Below are 22,642 nucleotides of genomic sequence, written 5' to 3'. Positions count from 1 at the left end.
AAGGTAAATATGATAACCACACAGCAATCATGTAATAATTACCTTTACAACTGGCACTGCCGTTTGTAGTTGGTTTTTGCTACACACTAAATACAGACATTTGTATAAATTGATATTTCCACATGGATAACAAACCCTGTGATATCTAAACAAGGACAGGTAGCAAAAAGGGTGTCATTTTTAATATATCCTAGTCTATCCTAGATGCGAACGCCTCAAACCCAGAGGGAAAGTCTTCAACATTTCTTCAGATCTGAACATAAATTGACACCAACACGATGGGCAAACTATCTTAATGCTGAGAATTTTACTATCTTTCAGAATGAAACTTTAACAGATTTATACGCAGACATGAACAATTATGGAATACATGATCTCTTCTTTCAATGAATATATCAATTTAAAAACTGACCATCCAAATCGAAAAATAACGAGTTACAATTGTATTAAGTAATTTTATGGTGAATTTCATCTGATCTGTTTCGCAGGGTTTTCTTTTGTCTATGGTTACAGCACCTGTGATAAAGAAAACCAAGTTCATGTTTAGCTTGAGAACCAAAATATGTCCAAAGCAATGTAAAAATGTTATTTGATCCGTTGTGTTTGAAAGCATTTTATGAAGAGGTTTTTCTACTAATGACTTTTAGCTTTCTTGTGTCTGTTCGAGTTTGTCCTTCTACAGAAGCAACACTTGTAGGACGCCTCCTCAACAGCAATCTAGAGTGTTTGGACCACGCGAACTGCTGAAGACTTTAGCAGAATTCAAACAAAAATGAGAATTAATTACAGAATAAATGTAAGGACTATCCTTAACTAGGAGTGTCAGTCTATTAAATGGTTTAGATCAACACTCAATAAAATTGTGCTACCACTCGCACACATTGGATGGAAGGGTCTCAAAAGTTTATTTATTTTTTACCCCTACCTGATTTTTCACTTCAATAATCACAAGTCTGGTTGTTGTACAAACAAATGCTTTGTATCGTTGGAAAAAAAAAATATTTGTTTTCGTTTGCTAACCTTCTACATCTAAGCAAAATGTGTTTTCCTTGCGAAGGCAATATACAAATGTATCTGCATTTCCTTCCAAAACGCCGTGCCAATTAAATGTTTCAAGAATACTTACATACTGCCTACAAAATCCCTTGAAACACGGAAATCACAATTTGTCTTAAATGAATCTTTAACGTTTTAGACTTCCCCAGGAGGCTTGGCCGCGTGCTTTCCCGACTTGAGAATGTGTTATCAGTGATAATGTAAGCGAAAACGTCAAAACAAGACATACCAGGAAAGTTTATGCGAGAGGAATCAACACTAGATATAGAACATCGATGCAAAGAGCCAGATAAAGTGTACATTAACTGCATCAAATTGCGATTTCGTAAAAAGGCTCATAAGTAGTACAAAAGGTCAAAGGAAAGAAAACTCGTTTTCGAGATTTTCCAGACATATATGGAGAAATACACCAAAAGAAGTATGTAAAATATGTCTATAAAACCATTTATAACGTTTCACATTTACAACGTTTGGCTACAAGAGATAAATTATTTCTAAATCAAAATTTCGTATTACAAAATGTAGCCGTACCAGAATGAATTCCATCTGCAAGGTAACAGCAAGCGTCAGGGACTGATCATGAGGAAACCACCTCAAATCATTATTTCAACTTTATAATGCTTAAAAAGAAAGCCGAACAAAGTCAATATTTACTGCGCCATCATTCAGTGCTTAGTTACTGTTCATTCTTTTCAGTTAACATTCAAATTACAACATTGAATTTATGACATGTTGATTGCGAAATAAAATTAGGGATTTGGCGTTAGCTTCAGTCAGCAACAAGGCTGTAATATTTCAAGCAATACGTTTCTCATGGTCGTTCCTTCACTAGAGCCTCAAATATTGCTGTTGTAGCAATGTGTCCTCAATGTTGTCGTTGAAGCTGTCATTGTGTAACAGTTATTGACGCTGTGGTATCAGTGTCTTTTTTTTACGTTTAGCCATTGCGAGTCATCAGTAAATAGCAAGTTTGATAATACCCACATTTAGCGTTGTTCAAAGGGTTGATGATACCACATTTATAGAGGGTCAAAGGTTCAAAACGCCGGACATGGACAGAAGATGGTACCGCATAAGCTTTTTGTACAGCACGATGACGGTTATATTTATTATATATACAACGGTCATAGAAGACGTGGGATGCTGAAATCGGCAAGAATCAATTAAGTCCTTATTTCACTACTTTAGGAAGTAACGTCTAATGTGTCCCATACATAAATTAAACACTAAACTTAATGGACCAAAATAGAGTCTCATTGGATACAAAGTCATAGGGACTGGTTCTGCTATTTGCTCAATCGAGTCATTATCTAAACGAACCATTCTTTGATCCATTAAATCCAGGTAACTGACATGTTGCGACTAAAAATAGGAAGAAAAACGGCGATACAAACAGAGGACTGTGAACTTTTGGGAACATATTTTGAGAAAAACCGTTTGAGTTCGATCGGTGGCAATATTTTCCAGCAAACTGTTGGCATTCACAGTGCTGTATCCAAGCAGACTTTTGTCCCATAAGAGTTTGTCATATTACTTTTTTTTCCAGAGTAATCTAGTATGTTTAACTATAGATGCGTGTCGTTTATAGATGTTGTGCTTCCGGAAATTAGTGAAATAAGGACCAAATCAGCTCTTACCCGTGTCACAAGCAGACATTTTGGATGACTGTAGTGCAACATATATTTACCACTGTCAACTGCTCTACAAAGTGAATAGGGCTCAGAATCACAGCTATGAAATAGACCGTTTGTGAAAAACATATTATATGCATAAAATATATGCTTTTGATGTAATGGGGAATGACTCAATCGATATGTAAGGCCAAATAAATATATATGTTTCCTGTTTCGGCTCCAAAAAAAGTAGGGTAGGTAGGTAGGAAAAACATTTTTTCTTTCTTTTTTCTGTTAAAGAAAATCTTCCGATTACCTCCTAAAAGTTAGAAATATGTATTTTCCCTACGGCTTGACTCTAGTTTTTATCAATCCAAACTCACCTGATGGTCACCAGTGTAACATTCTCTTTTGTTTCACTGATGCTTTCTGTTCTCAATTTCCACTGCCATCAGTTCAAATTAATTGAAAACAAAATAAGTACATTTATATTTGCACTATATTTACAAAACAAGTTTTTTAATCTGTCATAAATGTCAAACCCAATCTGTCAAAATATACAAGTCTTCACTATTGTGAACTCAATCTCTCCACTCCAAACTTATCTCCAACTATAAACTGTAAAACTACACAGATTTACAAACTTCAGCTAAAAATACTATTATTACTAACTTCCTAATTCTCATGGATCACTTTAACCAACTTTTTAACTCTCCTCTATTTCTCTAGACCCCTCAACTCTGTCTCCCTAACTCAACCTCCTTCCTCAAGACTCATTAACTCAATTCCCAAACCTAACTCTCTTCTCATCCATTCACTTCCAAGCTAAACTACCATACTATCGTTCCCTTAGCAAAATCCTGCTGCATTAAAATTGTTGATACTGCCGAAATCCTGCTAAAATTTGACCCCTACATGACTAGGTTCAAATGGCTATAAATGTATGCATGGAAATGGAAACCTACCATAACCTGTATCAGATAAAGCAATGGAAAACCTTATACACGAGTTGTCAGCCTTGCAGCTAAGGTCCTGAGCTTTAGCTCTCAAGGGGGACTGTCAAGAAAGACTACATTTCCATTTTTCAAAGTTGACAACTAAGGGAGGCAACCAGAATGGTTTGCTCTATACTGGCAGCATTAACACAACAAATAGCAAAACACTTTTTTGTTACAAAATGAAACAGACTTTATTTACCTGTTTCTAGAGACATGGTTTTATATACAGCACTTAATATTTCAGAACATCTACACACAAAATGATACACTAATACCCGTCATCCTTGCTTACCGAGAGTGGGATGACAGCTGGGTTAGTTCAGTCACTATATCTGTTATATATGATGTACATGACCGATATCTACGGTATGATACTTAAACTACCTATAAATACGTTATATTGTCTCATCACACACAGACGTATATATCACCAGTAGCAGGAAACTGACTTAGTAGCAGGAAACTGACTTAGTAACAGCCTTACAACACCTACTTATTGTTCTGTGTTTGACAGGCTTTGTTTGGTCACCTGAATACAGTTGGGAACATGTTCAAAAATAACATCAGATATCCCCTCAGTCATATGGTTGAGATATGAGCACTTAAAGAATATTCATTCATCATTTTTATTTTATTTAAGTTTCTTAAACAAAAACAGTCTATTAGTCCCCTCCCCATAATAAACAATAACCACTTGCTTCCATCGTTTTATGTTATTCAATTAATGCTGTTGAATTAAACTTTCACAGTAGACTGGTGTCTGTATATTACCAGAGCCTGTCATTTACTGTATTAATACTCACAGTTGAACAGCCGTAAAAATCGTGAATGTACAACACATCGATGATATACAAAGATGTAATGTTCAGCACGGAATACAAGCCAGCAGTACTGTACTGCTACAGCTAGGCACCCATCATCAGTATACTATCAGTGAGTATCATATACTCTATTTATAGTAACAACCCCATGTAGGATATTGGCTACTACTGCCAGTACACATTGGAGTATATGCCTACTTGATATCTTAATGTTCCCAGGCAGACAACTCTTCTCACACAAACTGATTGCCACAGAATTGACTTTTTAAAATTAGCTGTTACTAAACAGGTAAAACACTATTTACAACATGTTGCAAAAATACAGACATCAAAGTTTACACAAAATTCACTCAAATACAAGTCCCATATTTACCTTGCAATAAGCCCAGGGGCCTTCACAGATTCTCAGACTCCAAGCAGGGGGTGGGCTTATTACAGGGCAATAAAATAGCATTTGTTGACATATCTACTGAACTGTAACAAATATGGGTGGGCATATTACCAGGCATAGGCATATTGCCAGATAAATATGGATATCTTCACATATAAACACAGATGTATAACAAAACTACCAACTACATGGTATTTTAATATGTGATAGTGTCAATCAATGTTTTAAGAATTATAACATCTTGGGAATAAAGATAATTTCACCCCAGTTAATGCCTTTTTCCCCATCAAGGTTAAGTTACCTGTGAAAGCAACAGCAATTTATTTGGGTTACAAACAGAATCAACATTAAGTCAACTAAAACCCACAAAAAATGTTTTCTTGAAAATTCAACACATAATCTTGCCTAAAGATAAAAGCAGATGTAATAGTTGTCTAATTTCTGGAGTCCTGTACATATTTGAAGTTGCATACAACTCCATACCATACTCACCATGGTTTATGTTTTAATATTATAATCTATTAGTATAGATTTGTTACAGATGTAAATTAATTGAGTCAATGATCTTGACAAGATTTGAAAACACAACCTATGCAGTTCTACTAACCTGAAAACTGACAGTCAAAACATCATCATAATGAGTAACTGATGGACAGCAATATTTATAAAAGTTAACTCGGCGAAGGATGTGAAATTTATATATCAATGATAACCCTACATTTAAAGCCACAACAATCACTTTGTCTCGGTAAGAAGATGGTTTAAGCACAATGAGGATGTATTGAATAATATTTCCCTTGGACAAAATCACTAAACATTAAATAATATCAAACTCCCACAGAAATTGTTCAACAGTTGACTACAATACATTTCCTTAGGCTGTGTCAATGTTCATAATTCAATAGATGTTCAGATATCTATACTGAACATCTATGTACTTGTCTTAGAAATTATTGTGTTACCGATACTGCTAGAAAAATATTTATATTGCGAATAAAATCAGAAACAAATTTAAAAGGAGGACAGTGTAATGATAACCTCGCAACACTGGTTACATGCTTATCACGCTTCATCTGTCACACATGTGTTACATAAATATCACTACCTCTAGGCAAAGTGATAACTTCATAAATACTTGTAATAGATGCAGTGTCTCTTTGACTGAATGTTATACCCCTCTCCCTTATGGAGAACTGGTAACTTCATAAATAAATTCATTAATTCAATGCGGTGTCTAACTGGAAGTGGTTACATGAGTCAGCGTTTACTGTTGTTATGCCCCAGTCCCCTCATTGGCATTTTAAAGTTGGCCGCTGCTTGGTTCTGTAGGTTGTAAGCCAGAGGGTGTATCTTAAAGCCATAAAGTCTGTAAAAACAAAACATAATGACAAAATTAAAAAACATATTTATTCCAAAGCACACATGATATTTGGGGCAAAACATGTACTTTATATATTATTATCCTACAAAGCTATTGATTTTTTACGTCGGCGATTTTCCACCATTCCAAGATGAGACCAATAAGGGGCGATAACTCTATAGTTTAAATTTTATCACCACAACCGTCTACTATATGAAGGGAGGTAACTCAAATGCTAAAACTATGACTGTGCACTAAAATATAAAATTGCATGTTCCTTCTTATTTATAACCACATAATATAAGTAATAATTAACCCAAGCATGAAACAAGTCTTCATTGTGATAACTTAAATTATTATAAGAAACAATTTTTAATATCCCCAATTTATTTGAGCTGAAAGCAAATGATTTTTTTGAATTTGGTAATATTTTCCTCCCTTTTTCTTGTTTTGAAAAATCAATGCTAAAAGCTGAAGGAATAACTTTGTAAATCATATCGTTTATGGATGATGGACATATTATGATAGCCAAAAACCAAAAACACTTCAGCAAACATTTGACCAATCTGATTAAAATCATCTGTTACATGACTCCGCCTGAACATCTGAATGTGCCGCGGTCAGGGTCACGTTCAAGTGACCTTTAGATGATCCAAACAGATTAGTTTTCCAAAACAAATATGGCGGTGGGAACTGATGTTTCTATGACGCCAAGGAAAACGTACCCATTGGGTTATAATTGTGTAGGCAACACCGCCATACAGTCTTTCTTCTCTAATAAAGCTTCGAATATCTTTTTCTGTTCGGGTTTCAGACGATCAATCTCAAATAACTTCAGAACTTTCTCGTCATTCTCATCAATGTCCGCCATATTTGTTAAAACTCCGAGCACCCTTTTGAAAGAGGGTCTCTGATTGGTCAAAATTTAATGAGTATTTATAAATATAAAGGTCACCTGAACGTGACCCTGACGCGGCACACTCAGATGTTTAGGCGTAGTACGAAGTTAACGAAGCCATGCAACATATGATTTTAATCAGATTGACATTTGACATCATACTACTTAAGGTTCAAATATTGTAATTCTTCAGGTATACAGATAAATCCATCAATGAAATAATGAAATCAAACTGGTACTGGCAATTACTGAATACAGCAATATTTAAATCACTTAAGATTAATAGCAATAAATGTTGACCGCCTGTTTGAGGCTACACCTACCTTGGGACAAACTGGTTGGCAGGTCGCTTTGGTCTGTACTCTGGATGGACCATAAACAACATGTGAGGGAAGCCTGTGCCAAAGTAAGACCCGTCTGTGTGATGATGGCGGGAGGACTTTGGTGTGTAAACATCCTGACACTTTGGACAGTAGAGCTTCACCATCGCCTCACCAGGTACATCCGACAAACCTGCAAAGATAAAACCGTTGAAAATATATTACCACCGTATGTAACTTACGTGTCAAAATAAATGTTATTAGAATTCAGAACAAAAGCCACAAAGTGCTACCTGATAAAACATGCATTACTGACAAGACCTCATGATCATGTGTCCTTCATTTGTGTATACAACTATTGAATGATGTTGCACAACAGAACTACTTTTTTGTTGTCAGTTCTCTCTCAAACATTTACCTTGATGCATTTTCCCTTAGCAATCGTAAGTCCTATAGTTACAAATTTTGTTTGTACAAGAGGCCCAAAGGGCCTGTATCGCTCACCTGTTTCTTTTGTTACGTGAAACTGACATATAGGTAACTTCAGACAAAATTCGGTAACTAGAACACAAGACATTTTAACATTTCTTAAACGGTTTTAAGGTATTGTTTGAAATTTGAAATTTTAATTTTAAAGCTTTTAACCCATGTTGACCTCTGATTCTAGCTAGCACTAGTTGACATTTGACCTCATTACTGTAATAAAGAAAACGACTTACACAGCTGGTCTAGATCTACAAAACCAAAGTATCATGACTCTAGACCAAATGGTTCTTAAGATATTGTTGTTTGAAGTTTTTAACATATTCGACCTCTGTGATCTTGAAAGTAGGTCAAGGTCATTTTAATGAGTAAACTTTATAGCATTCCATCCCAGGTACCTTCTGGCCAAATAGCATGACCCTGGGCCTTATGGAACTTGAGAAAAAGATTTTTAAAGCTTTGAACCCATGTTGCATTTGACCCCAGACTAGCACTCAAAGTTGACCTATGACCTCATTACCTATTGGTAATGTTGGGAGGAGGGTAATACTACCTGTTAGATACACTGTTCGTACCTATTGGTAATGTCGGGAGGAGGGTAATACTACCAGGTAGATACACTGTACTTACCAATGGGTAATGTCGGGAGGAGGGTAATACTACCAGGTAGATACACTGTACTTACCTATTGGTAATGTCGGGAGGAGGGCAATACTACCAGGTACATACACTGTACTTACCAATGGGTAATGTCGGGAGAAGGGTAATACTACCAGGTAGATACACTGTTCGTACCTATTGGTAATGTCCGGAGGAGGGTAATACTACCTGGTAGATACACTGTACTTACCTATTGGTAATGTTGGGAGGCTGGTAATACTACCTGGTAGATACACTGTACTTACCTATTGGTAACATTGCTTGGTTTTCACAGTAAACTCTCGGACAGTATCCAAAATCTCCCTGTTGCCATTTTTCAATCTGTCAATATCACAACACAAAATGAAACATAAATATATTTATATATTTCCAAATTACCTAGTTCATTTGTATATTGAAAACAACATAATAAATATCTAATGATGAAGAAATATTTGTAAATATATCTTCTACTTTTTATTTGGATTAATCAATCAATTATATTTACATTTAACCAGTCTTTTAACTTTTTGTGAAGAAAACCTTTCAGAAAGAAATGATGGAAGGGAAGTTAACTCTGCAAACATAAATTCTCTTATTTTAATAGATGACCTGATTCAAAAAAGCAAACTGGTTCAAAGATTTTGTTCATGAAACAAATAGAGGTCCCTACTGGAGTATACATTTATGTATATCTGAATCAAGCAATTTTGAAATTTTTCATAATGCATAAGGTTTTCCTGCATGTGTAAAGTTAGTACAAAAATTCATTGAAGAAAATTTTAAATGGAATAACAACAAGAAGCAAACAGAAAACAAAATGATTAAAAGTTTGATGCTGAAATTATGATGTTCTGATTTCATACCTATCATATAGAATACAATATAAAACTTGTGACGACCGAGACCATAAACAATAGGTTAGACAACATTACAGTAAAACTTTCTCAAGTCTTGTAGAATACAATATAAAACTTGTGACGACCGAGACCATAAACAATAGGTTACACATCATTACAGTAAAACTTCCTCAAATCTTGTAGAATACAACATAAAACTTGTGACGACCGAGACCATAAACAATAGGTTAGACAACATTACAGTAAAACTTTCTCAAGTCTTGTAGAATACAATATAAAACTTGTGACGACCGAGACCATAAACAATAGGTTACACAACCTTACAGTAAAACTTCCTCAAGTCTAACTAATATGAGTCATCTCACGTATCTCCTTATAGAAATGACTCAGATGTATGAAACACTGATGAGGCAAATATTCCTGCTTAATTAAAACAGATTATTTTTTTACCGAATTTATATAATCTTTGCAATCTTGAGCACCTTACCCTGTGAAAGTGATAAACAGCTAACCTTGAATGTTTATACATAATTTCACATATACTTGGTATGAAAATGTTAACTCATGCTTCTTTTTGATTGATAAAATAACCCTAGCCTATAATATAAACATGGTAAACTTGAAAACCTGTATAATTGAAACTATTTTCTTGTTTCTATTGGGCTTGATAAAATAAGCTGAACTGTAAATATAGTGAACAGAGCATTAAACTGTAAATTATGTCCAAGTTTCTTATATATAGTTAATGTCCACCAGAGGTATTATTACTGTGTGTAAAAAGATGTTTATGGGTATTTGTAGGCTGTCACAGTAAACAACAGTAGTGGTGGTGGGCAGATCTCTGTAAGCTCTCAAACAGACAGGACCTTACCATCTGTGCTATGCCCCTATTGGTCATGATGTAGCGGGCATGTATCAGGCCGTACAACATCTCAGCAGCCTGCTCTATGAGGTCACTTTGATTGGGATTGTCTTCAAGTTCATCATCTGATCAACAACAACATAACTTGGTAAACCCAGCACACTTTTTATATCAACATTAATTTAGCAAAGCTACAAGTACAAAGATTTTAGTTTGTTTTGACTAACAAAATTGATACTCCTGCCCTCAAAATATTTAAGAGCAAAAGCATCAAATCTTGTTTGGCAACAATAGAAAAACATGGCTATGATTTCAGGATTTCAAGTCAGGATAGGAAAGGTTTCGTTTCTTTCTTCATTCTTTGAAAATTTTCTGCTGCTGTATGCTGGTTTTAAAAAGACAAGTCTTGAAAAAAAAAATTAACAATTGACATGCAAACAATAATGTTAGTAGGTAACTGACTGGGCTCACCTTGATCAATGATATTAAAGTCTGGAGTAATTATAAAGAGTGTAACTTGTTATATAATCTTTTTATCAATTATAATAAATTTTAAGGGAATATTTTGATACCCTGCATGCATCATTACTACTAAACACATGAACAGGTTGAGTTAAATACAGAGTAAATACTGTTGCTTTCATAGACTAGTTTTGATACAACATACATGTACATGAACAAAGCCAGCTCAGTCACTATAGGGGATATTCCAGAAATAAAAGGGGAGGCAGCAGGGAGGCACTGTTTAAAGATAAAAATAACTGTATACCCAATTACCAGTATTTTATCAACTATAAGAGCATCCCCGTCCCCTTCCTATGTATATTTATGGAAAAGCCCCCAACAAATTTAATTAAAATTGACTAGTACTGTAGATCAACTCTTCTTACAAGTCTTGTCTTATAGTAATACCATAATGGTCATGCCCGGGCTTGTCATAAGAAACCTGGCATGGATCAATCCATATAACATGCCCGAGGCTTGCTCAACCAAACCATCTGGGGGCCCGTCTTCTCCTCCTCCCTCCTCCTCCTCCTTCTCCTCGTCATCTGACCAGGCTAAGGCAGGATTACATATTAAAGTATTTTGTAATCCACTATTAATACAGATGAATATTCCAAAAATTCAATCATATTGAAAAATAAAAATATACTACCACCCCTACAAATTAGTCAAGTGTGACCTTTAACATCAAAATCTCTTGCAGTGTTCGAGAGATGTCTTATAAACAGGTTTTTGCTTTCAAAGAGGTCAAGATACACCTTGATGTTTAGCCTAGACCAATGAGCACCAAAAGCTATTAGGTGTAAAACACTTATGTTCCAAAAGACAAGTGTTAAAATATTAAGTATTTGTGATGTGATCTTATTCCATTTAATAATAATAATAATAATATACAACATTTGATATAGTGCCCTATCTAGCTAACATAAGCCACTATAAAGCGCTTTACAATACAAAGATATATAATTAATATAATTAGCTTATACATTAATCAATACGATTTTGAGGAATTCACAGGAGCTGCCTTATCAGACGCTAACTGCTAGTCCTGGAGATGTAATGTAATTTGAGGGCCACTGAAAATAAGTTGACTGTATTAAATAAACAAGCAACACAAAAGGTTGAAATATCTGTCATATGATACATCTTAGACCACCTCAGCTACAGGAAACTTCAGAACATACTTCATGATATATACCAGGCTGCCTGAAGAAACTATTTCCAGATTTGTATCTACCTGTTGTGGAGAGAAGCCCGAAGGACCCTTTCACATTTTTATGAGACTAAACCAAATTCTAATGCTGACATCAATATTATAATGTGTTAATATACTGCAGCGATGATGAATTATCTTTATTTTAACATTGTTGATTTTAACATTGCTGATTTTTATTTTAATATTGATAATGGTTATTTTTACATTGATGATGGTTATTTTAACATTGATGATGGTTATTTTTACATTGATGATGGTTATTTTAACATTGATGATGGTTATTATAACATTGATGATGGTTATTTTTACATTGATGATGGTTATTTTAACATTGATGATGGTTATTTTTACATTGATGATGGTTATTTTAACATTGATGATGGTTATTTTTACATTGATGATATCACAAGGAAAAGGGCCCTTTTGTGTTAATGGAATCTGAATTCAATGATCCAATTCAAACTATGCAGAATGATCCATGTCTATGTTAAAAGGACAACATTTCTTAACCCTTTCACCACTGTAGACCATAATGGACCCCTCCATATCAATGCATGGTAGAGTCTTCTAAAGTTACATAGGGGTGAAAGGGTTAAATACCCAGTGCTGACACTGGCTATATGTTCCCGATTCTAGGTCCAAGAGCATGTGGTAATTAGAGGATAGGGCCTTATCACTACATGAACATATTCAATGCTTACATGTATATAATTATATAGTTCTAGGTTCATACGTATTTTCTATATGATGAGGAATCAAACTAAAGGGCTTTTGATAAATGTTCTTCGTTTATAATTACCAGGTTCTAGGTCTAAAATCATGTCTAAGGCCTGTCTGTAGTGGGGCACCTGCTCATTTAGTCCAGTCAGGTTGAATTTATCCTGTATGTAGTCTTCGTCAACCTGCAATGACAAAGACAATATATATACCATTTATAATATAAATGAAGTGTTCAGTAGAAATTTGCCACATTTGATTACAACAAGTTCAAAATTCAATTTTGGAGATAAAATAAAAATTGGTCTGCGACATTATAAATATATGTTCAGTGAACTTTTAGTTCTTGATATTTCTCAACAACAAAAATTCTCATTGGTGCATTTAGTAAAATAAATCTGATTTTAAATGACCAAAAATTAATTCATTTTTTAGAAGAAACACATGCATTTAGACTGAATCTTTACCATTAGAGAATTTAAAATATTGATACTTTTACATTTGTGTTCTAATGATATTGATAAATCTTATTTAAAATGAAAAGCTTTTTCCAAAGTTGCTATTTCATACACAATATTTAAAATCTATAAATTACTTCGCAAAAGAACTCATTTCCTCTCAGACCACAAAACCAGGAAATCCAGGACACCTCTTCAGAACTACTCATTTTCAAAGTGAAGTACAAAGTTCTGGAAATAAAAGACAAAAATAATGCAATTAGTGATTTTTGATACACAGATATTTGAGTCCAGGGCACTGCCTCATAGGCTATAGATTATGGTGTACAAATGAAATACCCTGGTATACTTAATCTGTTTTGAGGGGTTTATGATGAGTTATATATTATTTTGTATGCAAGTCTTTTACCTCAAAAGTGGCCTGCAAAACTCAGTGTGTGTTAATATAAACTAAACTTGCTGGGATGTAAAAAAATAATTTCAAAGCACTGGGCAAGTAGACCTTACCCAAGGCCCAGGCCATGCCCCTTGCCCATAGATAATTTCCACTTGCCCCTTAAAATGCAGATTTTACATACAAAATGATTATTTTTCTTCATGAGATAGCTTAAGAGTTTAGTGTTTACTCATTAACTGCAAATGTATAATCTATGTTTATTTAAATTTCAGTGCTTGATTTTTTTTCTGTTACTTTTTTTTATTGAAATATTAACCGGTTTCTTTTTTAATTCCTGAATAATATAACCTTTCACGTGGGAAACACATTTTGACGACACATGATATCACGTTAAGTAATACTGTAACAGAATTTGATTTGTTTTGCCCTAAATCCTGTTTTCACTACAGCTTTGCACTAAATCCTGTTCCCACAGGGTTGTTTCACCCGGATGTAAACATAATTTAAAAAGTTCTTAAATATTGTATTAAATGTTGATAATGATTAACAACTAGCAAGAGTCTCCTCTGGCCCAACACCAAACTTATACATTTTGACATATAGATGTCTGGTGTATGTGGGGCCAGAGCGTACTGCTATATGAAAACGTGGAATTCTCCCACACTGTTTGGTATCGGGGAGTGACCAATCAACAAAAAGATGCGGTCCGAAAATCTTCTAAACAAGAATAATGTAATCTGTTTCTAGTACCGATTAGTACGGTTTGTTGATTAGTCACCCCATGACCTACAAAAATGGCATTCGCTCAAGTGGGAAATTTTGAACAATTGAAAATCGAGGATGCTACTGACGGAATTTAGCAGCTATTGGTGATAATAAGAGCTGATTTGGATCAATAAATAATCAATTTTTCGATATATGTGAGGTATGTGCTGTGTCATAGTAGATTTTTGTTGTCAGCACCTCATAACTCTTCGATTCCAAACAGTGTTGGAGAATTCCCCGTTGTAATGTAGCAGTGTGCTCTGGCCCCACACCAGACATATATATATGTCAAAATGTCTTAAGTCTGGTGTTAGGGCCAGATTAACAACTTACTGCTTGCTATGATATGTATCACCATGGAATTAGATTAGTCTGTAGTATCACAAATAATTGTGTTACTTGGAGATATTTAGCAATGTTTTGTGAAGTATCAAGAAATATATCTCATATTCATCTGGTAGACCAGGTGATTAATTAGTGACCATGTATGTAAGAATAACTGTGTATAAGCTGTTACACTACATGCTTTTACAGGCCTTAACCCTTTAAATACTTTTACGATGAAAATATCTAAGTTCAAAATTAACTGGACAGTGGTGCATACAAACCAGAGTGAACCTGTATTATAGTAATATAGAATAATACATTAATTCTGTATTGAGTTAATTTGTAGTATAATTAAAAGGCAAATGAGTCCCATTTACTATAATACATGGTGACGGATTGTTTCACTCTGAATCAAAACAATTGTTCTACAGTGATTTAAAACAGTCACACACATCACAATACCGGAGCTATACCAACACCCTAGCTATCTCTACTCTACTGGCCCTGCTGTGGGCCCTTGACTGGCCGAATGAAAATTTTGTATTGTAAAACTGATAAAGACCATCGAACATATAATGTTAAAAGTGTAATGTATGTTATCTGAGCACATTAGTTTGAATATATGATTGAACTAGGTGTGCTCTAAAGTAACATTGTTAGGGCAACAGTAAGCTATCATAGACCGAACCGGTGAGTCTGCAGAGCGTTTATACCGACCAAGAAGACCACATACTTTCGTAGACCAAATTCAAAGCTGTGAGACTTTCCTTCAAATTCTTCAACGCAAAATAGTACCCTTAATGTCGGTTATCTTACAGTATATACAGAATTATACGCACTTACATTTGCAACACTGATAAAAACTGTCTCTCTTTCACATCCGGTTTATCACGCACCTGCGTAACAAATGAAAATGTGTTTCCGGATTTCAGTTTTCAATCTATTATTTGACCATTTCAAATCTGTTCTCTTTAGACCTGAAATATGTATCAATAAAAATAAGCATAAATTAAAATTTGCTTTGAAAAAACAGCAGTTGCATAGGTTAATGTAGAAATTGTACAAATTTAAAGGAAAATTGTGTTCTTTCACCGGGCTGCGTTTGATATTTTATCTACATATTTGTATTTCCGGTATCAAAGATGGCGGGAAATAAACAAAAAGAGTGTTGTTAGCTTTGCTCATGTTACATGCCTGCAGAAAGAAGAACTATATACGGTGCTAAAGGTGATTGTATTAATTCAGCAAGAACCATAGTGAATAATCGTCAAACTATTAGAGTATTCAAAGTTAAAGTGTAATTTGTCTTGCATTGAATCTTACGTGCATCACCAGCTGATCACAGCCGATCCGCGAGTAAGACAGGTTGGCCATGGGCATGGCATGGGTACACATGCAACCATGCGTATGGGTAATAATATAATCCAGCATTTCGGTAGCAGTGATAGTTTACTATAACAGATATGTTAATGAAATGGGAAACACATACACTTTTTTTTAAACATTAAGACCGAAAAGGCCATCCATTTTCCCCACATCCAATAAATAATAAAATGAGTTACATTGTGCACAAAAATCGATTTATTTTTATTGAGCACGAATCATCATGGTGATTTCTCAAAAAAAAAGGAGAAAATAATCCAATTGAATCAAAATATAGACCAATTTGATATTTGGTGAATAAAACATGAACTGTACACTGTTCATGCGACCTTTAATTTCTGAAGCTGTATGTATATTGGTGAATGATATGAACGTGAGCTGTATAACGATAATATGGTTATATACAAGTGAAATTAATGTGACTATGTAATTAATCAACTTACACCCACACTACTAGTTATATTTACCTTAACCTTGTTTTATATAGTCAATGTGTAACGTACAATTTATATGATATCTTTTTTAGAAACAAAAACATGGCTGAAAGACCTGAGGATTTGAACCTTCCTAATGCTGTAGTCACCAGAATTATAAAAGATGCTGTAAGTTGTGTCATCACTGGATTTTGTCTACAGTACTTTTAAATAATATTTATGAAACAATACTGAATTACTAACTGGATGTAATTCCATGTTACTTTCAATAAAAAATATTATACACTGTACTACTTATCATCTGTAGTAAAATGTGGCATCATTACACTGCTAATACACAATTCTGTTGTGGTTTATTATCTGAATGTTTTCATTCTGAGGAGATAATATAAGTTTAGATTTTTGGATGGTCACAGAATTCAGTTGATGTCCGATGTAGATCAAGGTTATATAAAAACATGTCAAATCTAATGTCTAATTACTTATTTATATTCCATTTGTAGAAGATTCGTTTATGTAAAGTTTGTAATTCTTGTCAAATATTATTGTCGGATGAGTTGGTAAATTGAATAGCTATAGCTGCTATATATGTTTGTATTATTGTGATGACAGACCCTACAAGTCATTATTTCACCACTTTATAGGGTTATCTTGTCATGTACAGGTTCCATGGTAACAAAATTAATATTCAAAGTAAAAATATGAAGTTATTCACTCTGAAATTCTACTGATCATAAGGAAACTTATTCTGAAGATATAACAAATCTGAATGGATGTTTTATTAAATGAATCCTGAATTTTAGATCCCAGATGGTGTGAATGTATCCAAGGAAGCTAGATTGGCCATCTCTAAAGCTGCCAGCGTGTTTGTGCTGTATGCTACCTCATGTTCCAACAACTTTGCCCTGAAGGGGAAGAGGAAAACCATCACTGCCCAGGATGTTATGTCTGCCATGGACGACATGGAGTTTGAACACTTTGTAGATCCTCTGCAGCAATGCTTGGAGTGTAAGTGAATGTCCTAGATGTATCAAACTTTTCAAATTTAGTCTTTTAATATGGTGCAGTAAGCAGCCCCCCCCCCCCCCCCCCCCCACCAGTGCAAATTACAAGGTTCACACAGGAAAAAATCTGCATGAATGTGAAGCAAGTGCATGAGAACAACTTGAATTTCAAATTGAAAAAATACTGTCCTCTTGAAAGCACATAAATTTGGAAATGTGTTTGACTTATTTTGCAAAGGAATTTGAAATCAAATTTAAAGCAAGTCTGTTAAATATCGCTCTTGTTATAATATAATGTATATATACATGGAGTCAAAGGTGAAGAGGTTGTTTGTTGTAACTTGTATGTAACTGAAGTCTTCAATTCCTGATTGCTTTGTGATTCCAATTTCCAAGTACAGTAACTACATGTACAGTACATGTATTCTGGTCTTTTTATTACATCCAGAAGGTTTCATAGCAAATTGTAGACCATGTGAAATGAAAGTCTGTTAAGTTATTAATATAAGTGTAAAATATTGCATTGGGTGTTTAAGAGGGCAATGCCCCCCTCCCNTGGCAGATTTAGCATACGCATCTGACCTCAGAAAAAAAAAATGCATCTGGTCAGAAAGATAAAAATTTCAAGATTTTTTTTTTAATTACACATGAAAAGTTCTAGAAAAATGCAGATCTGTTGAATTTTAAACCTGTCTCTGTTAAATATTGCATTTCAATTCAGATATAATATTATCTCAGTTCCTAAAATATACATTGTATAATATGGAATAAGTCTGATAAGTCATAACATCAGTATGATTCAGTATGGCACCTGGAACTGAACAAACAAATGTTGGTTGGATGTGTATCACTTAGATAGATTTATGGGAAAAGAAGTAGTAACAATAGTGCAGACAAAGACACTTGTGAAATTTTCAGGATGATCCGCCCCTTTTTCGAAACAGAAAGATGAACATTTCCATATTACAACATTTAAACGGAATATATATGTTTTGGTAAATTTATTTTATTGTTGTACAGCTTACAGATTAGGACAGAAAAATAAGAAGGAAGCAGCAACAGAAAGAAAAAAGAAGTCGCAGATAGAGGTGCCTGTGGTGGAAGATGAAGAGGAAAATGGGGATGGGGAAGATGATGGGGATGATGACGATGATGATGATGAAGATGATGATGATGATGATGACAGTGGAGATGAAATTCAACAGAACACAGATAATGGTGCGGAGGTTAAGGAGGATAGTGCTGAGGTAGAAGAGGATAGTGATGTGGTAGAAATATCAGATGAAGATGGTTGATTTGAATTAGTGTGAAAGCAGAAATGGTTTACTGTTATAGATGACATTTTATTGAGAAACAATGGTATTCATCCGGACAGGAGAAATGGTTTACTGTTAAAGATGACATTTTATTGATAAACAATAGTATTCATCTGGACAGGAGAAAATTATTTTTGACTTGTGATATGACAAATCATGATTAAATTTAGATAGATTTCGAAATCGGAAATTGAATGTCAACGTCTCCTAATGTCAACGTCTCCTATACCTAACTTCTGAAACACCATACCTCCACCATTATATCTCTTAGTACCAATTTTAAGTAAACATTGGTCTCGAATCACCATAGCTTGTTTATGTCCATTCCAGTAAGTACATCTCAAAGTAAACATGCCTGTTATACCAGTGGTACTAGTATGTGAATATCTGAATCAGTCCAGCAAGATTTAGTACATATTTTATGTTCTTAATGTTAACCTGTTGTGAAAACATCTAGTACAATGTATTAATATTCAATTTAATAATACACACCTGTGTGGAGGGATTGATCTAATGAAGATAAAGGTATCTGTTCCATGTTCATGGTGTTTATTTCATCTTCCATCACATGTTACTTGTGATTGTTGTTGAGTAAGGATTGAGTTGTGCTGCAAACAATCAGCGGCACATTTCTTAAAATGTTATCACTTTGTGAATATGGGAACATCCGTCAATAAAAACGTAAATATTTGTGATGTTCATTGTATCTTAAGTAAATGTTTGATTTGAAGTGTGGTGCAACGTTTTCTTGCCAACTACCAAGAAACGTTGATAAGTCAGCTGTCATTACATTTTGGACAGTAACTTCCCTAGATTTCATAATGGCTGTATTCTAGGTGTGAGGACTTGGCGATTCATATCAGATCATGGAAACTTATATAAATCTAATAGGATGACATATTCCAGAGAAGGAATACCGTTGGCTTGTGACGGGAGAAGACACTGTAGTGACTCGAAATGCAGATTTCGACACAAGTGATATGAAAGGGGGAAAACTGATACAAGTTATTTGAAAGGGGTAAAAGGCTGATATAATTTATAGAAAAGGAGAAGGCAGACAGACACCAGTCGCTGAGATGCCAGTAAATTATAAGTGGAAGGACGCTTCTACCAGTGAATTGAAAGGGAGGAAGTTGATACCAATAATTTAACAACGGGGAAAATGGTTGACACCACCGAAATGAAAGGGGATGAAGACTGACACCAGTAAATTGAATTTGTAGAATGGAGGAGAAGGCTGATAAAAATGGCTTGACTGGAGAAGGTTGATATGACTTGAAATTGGTACTAGTGACTCTAAAGGTGTGTGTATTGACACAGTGAATTGAAAGGGCTTGGAAAGCTAATACAAATGTACCAGTGACTGGAAAGGATTGAGGGATGATACTGGTATAAAAAAGGGGGCAGGCAGATATCAGTGACTACCTAAAATTGTACAAAAAAAATATGCAAAATATACCCCCAAAAAATGCCCCGAGCACATCAGAGCGTTTCTAAATTTGATTCCCTCAGCCGGGGCAGCGGTAGGAGAGGCCTCAGGTTTTTTGTTTACAAACATGACACCAAAAAGTTTCCCTGCAGTTTAACATTTTCTAAATTTCATTGCAGAGAGTGTTAAATACCAAATGAGTTGAATAGAGATTTAAAACCAAAGAACAGTGATTCCAATTATTTCAAAATCCGAGAAGTCTATTGTTTAACATTATATTTGGTAGGTGTACGTTGCCAGAACGTCGAAGAAACACGAAACTATTTACGTTTCAAGAAGAAAAAATATTACGAAATATGTTATATAACTAACTGTATAGGCTTCCGTAACAACGTTACAGAAGACAGTCAACGTTTAAAGCAAGTAAAATTAGGAAAAATAACGGTTTGATCGTCTCGGAAATTTCACTTAAAGTTTTTGTGACGAATGGTGTATTGCAGCCTTTAAGTATCCTCTGGAGTCGTTTTATTGTGTCCCAATCTTCGATCTTGTGTTTTAAAGTACCCTTAATTCGTCAAAATAGGATTTTTCAATAGACGGATAATTCAATAATTGTAAACCAAAGCGGTCCAAAGTCGCGTAATATTTTGAATCTTTGCATTGTTAGCCAGCTCCAGTCATCCTTCAAGGTCCACATTTACTTCTAGTCCTTCAATCGCAAGTTTGATGCTGACATTGTGACAAGTTTTGGAGCTGCACACGTCTTTACAAGATTGCATAGCCGTCTTGAGTTGTGGCTAAACTAGGGTAAAGATGGCATTTACCGTTAAAAAGGTCTCTTTATATACACATGTACTTTACATAAAAAACAACACCCGAATAATTTAACCCCTTCTGAAGATACAAATATCATATTCTACACAATGCGATACAGCTGTGTTTTATTATCGTATGTGTCGCGAATTCAACGTTATATACATTCGGCTGGGAATGGTAAAAACAAAGTACATTAAACATTTACACGACCCGTCCCATAACATGTTGGGTAGCATTGCAAAAATTGGAAGCCGAAACCCTTGAAAGCTGAACACCAAACTCAGTAACCTGAGATGCGGTAAGATACGCGTAATGTTAAGCTCAAGTAGGTCTTGGAAAAACTAAGCATTGGTGGGTTCCGCGCTCAAACGAAATTGTTTGTAACTTGCTAAAATCATGTTGCACGGTAAAAATGTCAAGTTCAAACATACTGAAAAGCTTTCTGCTTGAAGTTTCTTTAAATTACGGACAAAATGTGATCTTTTTATATATTTATGCATGAAAAAAGAACTGGGCTCGTATTCATGAAGCCGTTCTCATGCTCAAGGATGGATTCTGTGCTCAAACCAACTTTCTTTTAACACACTTCAATCATGTCAAACGATCAAAACGTCAAATGTAAACATTGAAAACAGTATTTGGCTTTAAGTCTCCTTAATATTTTTTAAAATCATTGACAAAATAAGATTTGTTTATTAACTTATAAGCAAAACAAGAAATTAGGTTTGAGCACAAAATCCATACTTGAGCACGAGAACGGTTTCATGAATACGGGCCCTTGGGCTCGAGCACAGAATCTGAGTTTTACCATGAGAACGATTTCATGAAGATTGTGACAATTGTGATTGTGCGGTATTATTCCAGGTTATATTTTATAACGTAGAGAATACGGGCCCTTGGGCTCGAGCACAGAATCTGAGTTTTACCATGAGAACGATTTCATGAATACGGGCCCTGGGGCTCGAGCACAGAATCTGAGTTTTAGCATTAGAACGGTTTAATGAATACGGGCCCTTGGGCTCGAGCACAGAATCTGAGTTTTACCATGAGAACGGTTTCATGAATACGGGCCCTGGGGCTCGAGCACAGAATATGAATCTGAGCATGATATATCTTAACTTAGGCCTATCCTTTCAGTATGCTGTCTATGTAATAATCCATGCGGTGCTAAGGCGTTGATCTCTGATGTCGTCCTCAACACCATAGCATCTCTCAAGTATTTACTATTATTGGGAAAGGATACGCCTTAGATTAAGATATCAGCATTTTTTCATCGATGACTTGTTTTATTGACGGTATTCGGAATGTTAGGCTAAGTAATATTCGACCTGACAGCGTATACTGATATATACAGAGGGTTCACCCAACTATCAGCTTTTCACCAGACACTAATTATAGGAATTTCTATAATTGACGACGTGTGTCTATTTGTGACTACTCATAAACAGAAATGTTAAAGGATTATGTACGGTTTTTTTCGCCCCGAATATATTGCATCAAAATCTTAATCTTAACCCAGGAATAAATTTTGGGTGTTGCCCAAAATTTTAAACTCAGAAAAAGACAATTTTTTTG

The 22,642-nt window shown here is 34.8% G+C and overlaps 2 protein-coding genes across 3 annotated transcripts; one reads left to right on the top strand and one right to left on the bottom strand.

The window, feature by feature from the left end:
• Nucleotides 1-3,832: 3,832 nt before the first annotated feature.
• On the bottom strand, nt 3,833-15,579 carry LOC110451331 (casein kinase II subunit beta). 2 transcript variants are annotated; one of them, XM_021499268.1, is made up of 7 exons: nt 15,529-15,579; nt 13,334-13,427; nt 12,821-12,923; nt 10,311-10,426; nt 8,846-8,921; nt 7,461-7,650; nt 3,833-6,245 (listed from the first exon to the last, which is right to left on the bottom strand). In XM_021499268.1, the coding sequence occupies exons 2-7, from the start codon at nt 13,403-13,405 to the stop codon at nt 6,137-6,139; spliced, it is 666 nt and encodes a 221-aa protein (XP_021354943.1). In that variant the 5' UTR covers nt 13,406-13,427; nt 15,529-15,579; the 3' UTR covers nt 3,833-6,136. The 2 variants fall into 2 exon arrangements, with proteins under 2 accessions (XP_021354943.1, XP_021354944.1); XM_021499269.1 differs by lacking the exon at nt 15,529-15,579 and adding an exon at nt 15,419-15,522.
• A 224-nt stretch (nt 15,580-15,803) lies between these two features.
• LOC110451357 (DNA polymerase epsilon subunit 3-like) lies at nt 15,804-19,512 on the top strand. Its single transcript, XM_021499326.1, has 4 exons — nt 15,804-15,912; nt 16,595-16,670; nt 17,306-17,510; nt 18,527-19,512. Exons 2-4 carry the CDS (start codon nt 16,605-16,607, stop codon nt 18,799-18,801), a joined length of 546 nt encoding a protein of 181 aa, XP_021355001.1. The 5' UTR covers nt 15,804-15,912; nt 16,595-16,604; the 3' UTR covers nt 18,802-19,512.
• The last annotated feature ends 3,130 nt before the right edge of the window (nt 19,513-22,642 follow it).

This window comes from Mizuhopecten yessoensis, unplaced genomic scaffold (genome assembly GCF_002113885.1).
Source record: "Mizuhopecten yessoensis strain PY_sf001 unplaced genomic scaffold, ASM211388v2 scaffold5965, whole genome shotgun sequence".
Taxonomy (NCBI): Eukaryota; Metazoa; Mollusca; class Bivalvia; order Pectinida; family Pectinidae; genus Mizuhopecten; species Mizuhopecten yessoensis.
This window is presented reverse-complemented; position numbering and strand designations above follow the sequence as displayed.